Source organism: Quercus robur, chromosome 4 (assembly GCF_932294415.1).
Source record: "Quercus robur chromosome 4, dhQueRobu3.1, whole genome shotgun sequence".
NCBI classification, from domain to species: Eukaryota; Viridiplantae; Streptophyta; class Magnoliopsida; order Fagales; family Fagaceae; genus Quercus; species Quercus robur.
Window position 1 is genome coordinate 237,865 of NC_065537.1, and position 12,310 is coordinate 250,174.

General features: G+C 36.1%; 1 protein-coding gene across 1 annotated transcript; it reads right to left on the minus strand.

Moving 5' to 3' along the window:
• Positions 1–2,414: 2,414 nt before the first annotated feature.
• Positions 2,415–3,200, minus strand: LOC126724461 (secreted RxLR effector protein 161-like). The gene has a single exon (XM_050428990.1). The coding sequence runs from the start codon at positions 3,198–3,200 to the stop codon at positions 2,415–2,417; it is 786 nt and encodes a 261-aa protein (XP_050284947.1).
• Between the last annotated feature and the right edge of the window lie 9,110 nt (positions 3,201–12,310).

The window sequence follows — 12,310 nt, forward strand, 5'->3', positions numbered from 1 at the left end:
AAAAAACCTGGGGAGGATTTAACCTAGTTATCGTCTAGGTAAAATTGAATCCACTATGAAAGAATTGAAGTTGACACAATGGCGACTTAGACCACTAACATCCTATTGCTACCTCGAGTAGAAAACTTACTATCACGATCATGTGACAACTCTGAGTCCACGAACTACTTCTTTCTTAGATCCCCAGTAAGTAAAAGCACTCCTGCTTGTATATCTTTAAGCTCTTGAATCTACAACTGAATTGATCACCAAGTTCTTGACATAATCTTGAATCTTGGAAACCTTAAGTATGTGTGAAGGCAACTACCTCTAGATCTCATAGAAGATTCACACACACAACATAAAGAGCAACCTCAAAATGTGGCTAGGATTTTCCCTTTTATATTTAAGACAAAACATTAAACCCTACACGTCAAACGGGCTTAGGCTGAGTTGGAAATTCTGCAAAAAAACAATCTGCATGACTTTCGATCAATCGAGCTAGGCAAATTTACACAGTAAATTCCTGCAGTCACTCAATTCCAACTTTACACATAAACGCATACTTTAAGCAAGTATAAACAAGACTAAAATGTTTTAATCATGGTTTGTCAACATTACAAAATGAAATTCTAATACATTAGTTCCTAATTCCTTAGAACCTAACAAGTACCATTTTTATCAGTTAATTCTTCTTTTACCTTATGAGCAAAGAGAGGAGGCAGACCAGCAATAAACTTCTCTTTCCAATAGGGTTTCAAATAGTCTTTCCAAAGCATTACTCTAGAAATAAAAATATCTTGGTACCATCTGTAATCAGACATAGTAGGACAAACTAAATTGTTTAGATAGTCACTAATACAAGAAGAAATATTAGAAGGAGTTCCAATAAAATGTTTAACAATAGTATAAATTAAAGTATTGACTCCATTAGGAATACCTTGGCCAATTCTTTCATAAAAAATGAGTAAGTCATCATCATCTTTTTTAACAGCCTTTTTGATGGATTCTCTAGACTCTTCAATAAGATATTTTTGTTGGAAAAACACATGTTTGTATCACATACAAAACAATGCAGTAGAAAATTAACGGATTTACTTCATTCGCAATAGATAACATGTACTATGTAAATTTCAGAATATAAGAGCAAGAGAGTGTACCAAGGTGTGGTGAAATTTCAAAACCAGAGATTAAAAGTACATGGGAACACTCTTAATCTTCACTCCAATTCCACTTGTGCCTAAGAAGTGTGGTCTCTCAATCAGTTTGTGTATGTGTTCAAGGGAGAATAATGGAGTGTCGAACACTCGCATACAAACCATTTCATTCTCTTTCAAAATTCTGTATATTTCTCAACTTATAACTAATTATCTAATTGGGCTAGTCTTTTGGGAAATTCTATTTGGGCTTTAGTATGTGGCTTGGAATGGGACCAAAAAGGAACAAATATGACTCTAGCTCTAATGGGCCTTAGGCTTTTTGTCAACTCTTGACAAGTCCAGAGTTACCATTAATTATATTTAATACCACTATATAAATATAATTACACTCTAGGCCTTATTAATAAATTATATCCCAAGACTTTATTGTACATGCAACCCCTTCATAAAATATTCATAGTAATAAAAAAGCATGAATGTAGACTGCCACTTTGAAGATTACTACATCTTAATCCTTGAGTATCCGGTTTAATCCTTTAAATTATTTATCATATATTTATGAAATCCAATTTTATAAATATATACTATAGTAACTCCTTACTAAAATAGTTAGGCCTAACATTCTGAATAACTAAACCCATTCAACTTATCTCAAGGGAATATTTTATATCTCCATTAAGAGATTATGAATTCCATCTTGAGAATATATATTCCATCAATACTAAATATGGTTGTCCAACATACTGAGGTTTTGATTGTGACTTTAGATCTCACTCCAGATATATCAAGGTAACCTACGCTTCATGATTAGGTCCATTATTCTCTCAGGATTAAGAATTGATGTAAATAGAAGTCGTGAGATTTATTACTCATTTGATAGCCGTCAAAAGAATAATAAATCTCATAGCGGTCCAGTTCAATATGTCTTAACTCTTAAAACATTTCAACATACCAACTAGAAGTCTTCACTTTCATGATCAAGACAAATCATCTTAGTTGATATATTTTAGTCTTCGCAGATGAAATGCCCAATTTCATCACCGATTATAAACTAAAATTCTGAGTTTACAAAGAACTTGTGACTTATATCTTCTGTGACTAAATCACATAAATCACATACTATGCATCTCATGGATTATATGATAATGTCCAAATATTCATGTTATTATTAATTTAGATAATAATAAAACAACTTTATTAATTACAACATTAAGTCATACATAGCATCATACAATAAGATTTAAGGGCACTAATCCTAACAATCTCCCACTTGCCCTAAAGACTATTGTGTACTAATCTAACTCCCATTCCTTCCACATGTGACTTAAAGGTCCTTTGGGGCAAGGCTTTGTTAAAGGAATTTGCTAGCTTATTTGCACCATCTATCTTTACTACTACTACATCTCCTCGAGCAACAATGTCTAGAATAATGTGGTACTTTCTTTCAATGTGCTTTCCTTTCTTGTGATTCCTTGAAGCTTTGGATTGTGCATCCGCTCCAATATTATCACAAAACAATGTGATAGGAACTTTCTCTATTCTCATAACACCAAGATCAAAAAGGAATTTCTTGAGCCAAACAACTTCCTTTGCCACTTCACAAGCAGCAACATAGTCAGCTTCCATGGTGGAGTTAGCAATACACGATTGCTTAACACTCCTCCAACTTATGGCTCTACCTCCCAAGGTGAATACATAACCTGAAGTGGAACTTCTGAAATCAAGATCTAATTGAAAATTTGAATCTGTATAACCAATGGGAATCAAATCCTCACACCGGTAAACAAGCATATAACCTCTCATTCTCCGTAGATACTTGAGAATATGATTTATAGCTTGCCAATGTTTTAGTCCTGGATTTGATTGATATCGACTGACCATGCCAACTGAATAACAGATATCTGGTCTAGTACAAAGCATGGCATACATGAGACTTCCCACTGCTGAAGCATAAGGAACCTGTCTCATCATATTTTCTTCCTTAAGATTCGTAGGCCTTTGGTCATTAGACAGAGGAACTCCATGTCTGAAAGGAAGAAATCCTTTCTGGGAGTTTTGCATGCTAAATCGTTTTATAACCTTATCTATATATCCAGTTTGTGGCAAGCCTAACAACTTATGTTTGTTATTGGACCCCTTAAAACATAACCAAATTAACTTAGTTAATTAGCCAAGTGATTACTTAGTCAAATTATCAAATATAGGTTAACACAAATATATCATATCATTGTAAAGTGCGAAAAATAAAGAACACAACAATATGATAACCCAGGAAAACCAAACTGGTAAAAAACCTGGCAGAATTTAACCTAGGTATCCTCAAGATAAACTGAATCTACTATGAAAGAATTGAAATTTACACTATAATGACTTAGACCACTAAAATCCTATTGCTACCTCAAGTAGAAAACTTATTACCATTACCACGTGACAGCTCCATGTCCATGGACTACTTCTTTCTTGGATTCCCAGCAAGTACAATCACTCCCGCTTGTGTATCTTTAAGCTCTTGAATCAACAATTGAATTGAACACCAAGCTCTTGACATTAATCTTAAACTTGGAAACCCTATGTGTATGTGAAAGCAAACACCTGTAGATCTCACAAAAGATTCACACACACAGCATAAAGAACAACCTCAAAATGTGGCTAGGATTTTCCCTTTTATACTTAAGACAAAACATAAAACCCTACACATCAAATCGGGCTTGGGCTAAGTTGGAAAATTCTGCAGAAAAATAATCTACATGAGCTTCAATCGATCGAGTCTAATTTTTGATCAATCAAGCTAGGCAGACTTACACAATAAATCCTGCAGAACACTTGATTCCAACTTTACACTTAAACACACTTTGAGCAAGTCTAAAACAAGACTAAAACATTTTGATCATGGTTTGCCAACATTACAAATTGAAGTTCTAATACATTAGTTCCTAATTCCTTAGAGCCTAACATCTTATTCTTGTGATCTCGCTAAAGCTTGATCCCTAGAATAAAGTTATCCTCACCCAAGTCCTTCATATCAAACTGGCTTGACAACCAAACCTTTACTGATGACATTACCCCTACATCATTTCCAATGAGTAGAATATCATCAACATAAAGCACTAGGAACATTATTACTTTATCTTGATGTCTTTTGTTCACAAATGGTTCATCAAGATTTTGTTCAAAACCAAATGATTTGATTGCTTGATCAAATATAATGTTCTATGACCTAGATGCTTGCTTAAGTCCATAAATGGATCTTTTCAACTTGCATACCATATGCTCTTGGTTCTTTGATATGAAACCTTCCAGTTACATCGTATAGATTTCTTCCTCAAGATTGCCATTAAGAAAATGCAGTCTTGACATCCATTTGCCAAATCTCATAATCATAATGAGTAGCAATGGATAAGAGAATTCTGATAGATTTAAGCATTGCTATTGGTGAAAGTGTTTCTTCATAATCAATACCTTCTTTTTATGTGTACCCTTTTGCCACTAGCCTTACTTTAAAGGTTTCAACCTTTCCACCTATCCCTCTCTTTCTCTTGTAAACCCATTTGCAACCAACAAGTTTAATGCCATTAGGTGCCTTTACAATATCACAAACTTGATTGGAATACATTGAATCTAATTTAGATTTCATAGCTTTGACCTAATGATGTGCATTTATATCATTCATTGCCTCTTTATAAGTGTAAGGATAAGTTTCAGCTTCTTTTGAGATAGCTTCATAAGTTTTTCCCAGACTTATAAATCTTATAGGTGGCCTAACAACCCTCCCACTATGACAAGGCTCTTGTGTACTAATCATCTCATGAGTAATATCTTGTGGTGTATTCGATACAACCACATCATCCCTAGTTTCATCCATTGATTGTTCAATTATAGGTTCATTCATTTCAGCCAAAACAAATCTACTTTTAGGAGTATAATCAATCATATAGTCATTTTCCAAAAAATTGGCATTTGTACTAACAAACACTTTATTATCTTTATGACTATAGAATAAACCTCCAACAGTTCCTTTTGGATACCCTACAAAGAAAACTGCTTCTGTTTTAGACTGTAACTTGTCAGACATTTCTTTTAACACATGTGCTGAACAACCCCAGATATGGAGATGTCTCATACTAGGCTTATGCCCAAACCACAGCTCTATAGGTGTTTTAGGAATAGACTTCGAAGGTACTAAATTCAAAAGATACATTGCAATAGTTAAGGCATATCCCCAAAAAGAAATTGGTAGAGTTGAATAACTCATCATGGATCTAACTATATCTAAAAGAGTCCTATTCCTTCTTTTTGCTACACCAATTTTTTATGGAGTTCCAGGTGCAACCAATTGGGATATGTTAGGTTCTAAAGTTTAGGACTTTATGTATTTAGAACTCTAATGTGTAATGTTGGCAAACCATGATCAAAACAATGTGTTTAGAAGTGTTTAAAGCTAGCTCAAAGTTGTATGTCAATGTAAAGTTGGAATCGAGTGTAAAGTAGAAAGCAGTGTGGCTTTCGGCCTGGCTCAATCGATCGAAGCTTAGGCTCGACCGATCGAAAGTCGGGCAGATTGCTTTTCTGCAGATTCGTCCAACTCAGCCCTAGTTGTTTTAAAACGTTCTTAGGGTTTCTTATTGTCCTAAGTATAAAAGGCAAACCCTAGCCACGTTTTAGTGTTGCTCATATTGTAGTTTGTGTAAATCTCTTGTGAGATCTAGAGGAGCTTTCCTTTACACAAACTTAGGGTTTTCAAGGAGGAGATATTCTCTAAACCTTGATGATCAAAACAATTGCTGCCATTAAAGCTTAAAGAATACACAAGCGGGGGTGCTTGTAGCTGGTGGGAATCCAAGAAAGAAGGAGTCCGTGGATTCGGAGCTTGCACATGGTCGTGTCAGTAAGTTCTACTGGTTGGTAGCATTAGGAAGTCGAGCGGGGGTGCTTGTAAGTCCTTTTGTATGAACTTCGATTCTTTCTGATAGTGGATTCAAGTTTACCTTGAGGATAGCTAGGTCAAATCCTCTCCAGGTTTTTACCGGTTTGGTTTCCTGGGTGATCATATCATTGTCTTATTTATTTTCCGCTGCTATGCATGATATGATTATTTGATTGTGATAACCTAGACTTGAAATTGGACTAAGTAACAACTTGGCTAATTAATTAGGTTTAATCAATTGTTTTAAGGGGTCTAAAAACTAACAAGTGGTATCAGAGCGGGTAGCTCTTTTGTTGTTGATCTTTTGATCACTGAGCTGATCCTTGACCCCTTGGTATGGATTTTTGGAAATTCTTTCTGCTTATTCATCAACTTGCTTACTTTGTATGTTTGTCTCTTGTTGAGTTTGTTAAATCTTTCCTTGAACATCTTGGTCTTATCTTATGTGATAATAATTATTTGTGTTATACTGCCTTAACCGCCTTAAAGGCACGTGATTCTTGTCTTTGGTATTTGGATAGTGGTTGTTCCAGGCATATGACAGGAAACAAAGGATTATTCAAGACTCTTTTTGAAGGAAAGATTGGTATAGTCACTTTTGGAGATGGAAGCAAATCTGTCATCAGAGGCATTGGAACTGTGGACATCCCAGGGTTACCGGTCTTTGAAGATGTTTGGTATGTTGATGGACTAAAGGCAAATTTACTCAGCATCAGTCAGATTTGTGACAATGGACTAAATGTTCTCTTCACTAAGCATGAATGTGAAATACTTGATGGTGGAGGTGACTGTAAGTGTGTTGGTGTACGAACGACGGACAACTGTTATGGATTGACACCAAGCATAAGCAACAAGTGTTTTAGTGCAAAGATTGATCAAGTTGATTTATGGCATCAACGGCTGGGGCATGCAAGTCATAAGCAGTTAGAAAAGATTTCAAAATGTGATGCTGTTGTTGGTTTACCTAAGTTTGAGAAGATAGACAAGTGCATATATGGACCATGTCAGATAGGTAAACAGATAAAATCTAAACATCCGTCTGTGGCTAGTGTTCAAACTTCAAGACCTCTGGAGTTATTGCACATTGATCTTATGGGTCCTGCTAGAGTTCAGAGTTTAGGAGGAAAGAAATACACTTTAGTGGTTGTGGATGACTTTACCAAATATACTTGGGTTGTGCTCTTGAAAGATAAAGCTGAGACTCCTGAGAAGATGATACATCTGTGTAAGAAATTGCAGGTTGAAAAAGATACAGTAGTAGCCAGAATCAGAAGTGACCATGGAAGAGAATTTGAGAATACCAAGCTAGCTACTTTCTGCAATGAACAGGGCACACATCAAGAATTTTCATCACCCAAGACACCGCAACAAAATGGAATAGTTGAACGGAAAAATAGGGTCGTTCAAGAGATGGCATGTGTGATGTTGCACAATACAAAATTGCCAAAATCTTTCTAGGGAGAAACAGTTAACACTGCTTGCCATACACTAAACCGGGTGTATTTCAGACCTAACTCCAAGAAGACTCCCTATGAACTCTGGAGAGGGAAGAAGCCAGTTGTCAAGTATTTCAGGATTTTTGGTAGTGATTGTTACATTCTACGTGATAGAGAGCACCTAGAGAAATTTGATGCTAAGAGTGATAAAGGGTATTTTTTGGGGTACTCCTCTACTAGTAGGGCATATAGGGTGTACAATCTGAGAACCAAAACTGTCATGGAATCCTCAAATGTTGTGATCAATGATGAAGTATGTCTAGAAGCACATCCAGAAAGTACGACTCAGGTTCAAGATAAGCCAATGGAGGTTAATAACTCTTTCCCTGATGATTATATTGTGAAACATAGTGATGAGGAGTTAATGGTGTTGAATGATGCAATATATGTGCCATCAAGTCCTGAACCATCCACTCCAGTTCATGAGACTCAACAGGTTCAACATGAGTTTAGTCCTTCATCAGAACAGAGAGGTACATCCAGATCTCTGGTTAAAGGTCTTTCCTCTAGAATAAGACTGAATCATCCCTCCTTAAATATATTGGGAAGTCTGAATGACAATATGAGATTAAGGTCAAAAGCCTTAAGTGTAATTACACACTCATGCTATCTGTCCCAATTTGAACCAAAGAAGGTAGATGAAGCACTTCAAGATGCTGATTGGGTGAACTCCATGCATGAAGAACTTCATCAATTCGTTCGGAATGATGTGTGGGAATTAGTTCCTAGACCAAAGGGTGTGAATGTAATTGGAACTAAGTGGATCTTCAAGAACAAGTCAGATGAACATGGCACTGTCATCAGAAATAAATCAAGACTTGTTGCTCAAGGTTACACACAAGTGGAAGGGATTGACTTTGATGAGACCTTTGCTCCAGTAGCAAGATTGGAATCCATTAGAATATTGCTGGCTATAGCTAGTCATCTAAACTTCAAGTTATATCAAATGGATGTCAAAAGTGCTTTCTTGAATGGCATATTGCAAGAAGAAGTTTATGTTGAACAACCTAAAGGATTTGTTGACCCTCACAGATCGGATGATGTGTACAAATTGAAGAGAGCACTGTATGGTTTGAAACAAGCTCCACGGGCTTGGTATGATAGATTGACTGCATATCTTACTGAGCACGGCTTCAAAAGGGGATTTGCAGACACTACTCTCTTCATAAGAAAGGATAAGAATAGTTTTGTTGTAGCTCAAATTTATGTAGATGACATTGTCTTTGGTGCTACTAATGACTCTCTTGCTCATTCTTTTGCAGATGAAATGAAGGCAATGTTTGAAATGAGTATGGTTGGTGAACTAACATATTTCTTGGGATTGCAGGTGAAGCAAACGGATTCAGGGATCTACATCAACCAAGCCAAATATGCAAAGAATCAAGTTAAGAGATTTGGATTAGACCATGCTGCCCATGCTAGAACTCCAATGGCCGCCAATGTAAAACTAACAAATGATCCATCAGGTGAGTCTGTTGATGTTACACTATACAGAAGTATGATTGGATGTTTGTTGTATTTGACTGCTAGTCGGCCTGATATTGCTTTTAGTGTTGGTGTTTGTTTTAGATTTCAGTCTAATCCTAAGGTTTCTCACTTAAATGCTGTAAAAAGAATAATTAAATATGTTGCTGGCACTTGTGACTATGGATTATTTTATAGCAAAGAGTCTAATTTGTCTCTTGCTGGTTTTTCTGATTCTGATTGGGCTGGTAATGCTGATGATAGAAAAAGCACCACTGGTGGATGTTTTTATGTTGGTGCTAACCTTGTTGCCTGAATGAGCAAAAGCAAAATTCTGTGTCCTTGTCTACTGCCGAGGCAGAATATATTGCTGCTGGAAGTTGTTGCTCACAACTTCTTTAGATGAAAAAGGTTTTAACAGATTATGGGATATCCCAAGATACTATGGTGGTTTACTGTGATAACTCTAGTGCTATTGACATATCTAAGAACCCTGTTCAGCATTCTAAGACTAAGCACATAGAGATTAGGTATCACTTCATTAGGGATCTTGTTGAAAGAAAAATTGTGTGTCTTGAGTATATTCCTACAGAGCGTCAGAATGCTGATATTTTTACCAAACCTCTTGATAGAAGTAAGTTTGAGACTCTTCGTCAAGTAATTGGTGTGATTCTTTGTCCCTAATCTGTCTTTGGCTTCATGGTCCTTGTGCTTCATTGCTATACCCTTTGTGACCATTGTTATTTGGTTTTTTTGTTGTCTCTAGGATTTGCATTGCATAACATTCATGCATTTCATTCTAGGTGTTTTTATTTGTATTAAAATAAAAAAATAAAAAAATAAAAAATAAAAAAAGGGGAAAAGGAAGCACATTTTGTTTTTGCACTATTCTTCTTGGTCTTTGAGAACAAGGTTGGTCATTTTATTTTCACATAACATGTGTTTTTGTACCTTGTTTAGCTTTGATGAGCTTATTTATTGCACTCTACTAGTTGAAGATTTGTAGTGCATGTTGTGTGGGAAAGATGTGTATGGTTTTTGATTACTATGTCTTAATCTTGAAGTCACATGTTTTTAAATGTTGGACTTGAACTTGTAGAGAAAAGCATAAATAACCATCTCACCATTGTTCACTAGCCAATCATGAACACCTTAGTGCATATCATAAGATTTTGTGCTTGAGAAAGTGAAGCACATGCACAAAAAGAACATAAGATGAAGCCTCGGTAAAAGTGCTTAATTCTTAAAATCTAATTGGTGTGTACTATTAGGCTTGATGCCAAACTCACATAAACTTAAAATTGGAATGTATATTATGAGGCATAAATACAAGAAACTTACATGATTGCAAGCTTATGATCTAGGAGATGTGGGAGTTATATGATGTAACTCTTTAGGTGATAGTCTCTTTTAAATTCTTTGTGATGAATTTTGTAGACTTTGTGATTGATTGATATTCACATATCACCTCACATGTATCTCATGTCTTTACTAGTCACACACACTACACGAGTTACTCATTGCTAAACATTGTACATGTTATTGTGTGTGTTTATGGTCTGACCAACCAAGTTTTTGCAATCACTTTGAATTATGTGCAAACTAAATTTGTTACCTGAAAATTTGTGGAGAATGCAAAATTTTGTTCTTGGGAATATTGGGTTTAAAATTCTTGTTTGGAAAAACATATCATCTCATACTCATGCATTTTTGGTCTTGAATTTTTAATGCTTTGAGTCAAATCAACTTGTTTTTCAAAAATTGTGTTTTTCCAGAAAATTTTGGTGAGCCTCTACCTAATTCGATCGGTCCATCCTGTTTTTCGACCGATCGAAATTTTAAAAAATTTAATTTTTTTTAGAGAGGGAGCCTCTGTCTGTTTCGACCGGTCGAGGCTAATTTTCGACCGATCGAAACTCGTGTTTCTAGTTTTTAAAAAAAAGGCAGAAAAGGACTTTTTCAAAGTCACTATTCAAACTTTTTCAAAGTTCCTCTCTCTCTCTGCGTTGGCACTCCGCTCCACCATCAATTTTTGTCGTTTTCCTTCAAGATTCTTGCTGGGTTTTTGTCTTTAGAAGCCGGTAAGACCCTTTTGCCCATCCTTTTCAAGTTTATTTCTTGATTTCATGCATTTTTCATGCATTCTCATGGGTATTTTCGCCATCTTCAAAATTATTGGGGTTTTTGATGATTCAAGCCAATTCTTGTGTAATTGATCAATGGGTTTTTATGCCATGATGTTATATTGATGTTCCCTATGATTTAATTTGATCAATTTGATGGTTTTTGAAAAATTGAAAATTCTAGGGTTTTGAATTTGATCCGAATTGGGGATTTTGTCAAATTAGGTTTAAATTGATGAAATTGGCTTCTCCAATTGATGTAATTGGTCATTATTATTGTTATTCTATCATGTGCAATGATCAATTCGTCAATTTTTTTAAAAATTGATCAAGTAGTTTCTTTATTTTGGGGTTTTTGTGTTAAAAACCTTTATGTCAAGCCAATTTTGTAATTTGAACCTTCTTGACTTGATTCACTGCACTAGCACATGCATCATGACATTTAAACTTGTTCATGCATCATATAGATTTTGTTTTTTTTTGTTTTTTGTGCTAACTTGCAGTCTGCCCTTGGTTTTTGTTTTGTGGTTTTGTTCTTTCGCTCTGCGTTTTGATCCTTATCTTAGCACCATGCCTAGGAAAACTAGAGCTAATAGGACCACTTCCACTTCCTCTGAGTCTCCACCTAGAGTAGAGCTGTTTAAGAATGATAAGTGTAGAGAAGCCTATGACACCTTGATCTGTAGGCGTAAGATCTGGTCTGAGCAAGCTGTTGTGTTAGATGCGCTTGATCCGGCCATTAGGGCTAATTTTGAGTCTAGGAGTTGGTTGCCTCTCGTACAGATAGATCATCCACCTCCGACCGCCCTGATTAGAGAGTTCTATTCGAATCTCTCTTGCCACATCTATGATTCCAACACCTTTGTTAGGAGTTGGATACGAGGTGTAGAGTTCACCATTACCCCTCGGGTGGTGGCTGATGCTCTAGGGGTGCCGGTAGTTCGGGATGCTGTCTATCCCTATGATGAGTCACCTTCTTTAGATGTAGTCATGTCTTACATCACTGGGTCATCTATCCAGTGGGGTTCTGATCCTCGGATCACGTCCGCTGAGCTTACCGAGACTGCCTATCTCCTCTTTAGGATTGCGTGTCATTCTGTGTGGCCTATCTCTCACTTCCACACCATCCCTTTAGAGCGATGTGTGTTTTTGTTCGCCTTAGCT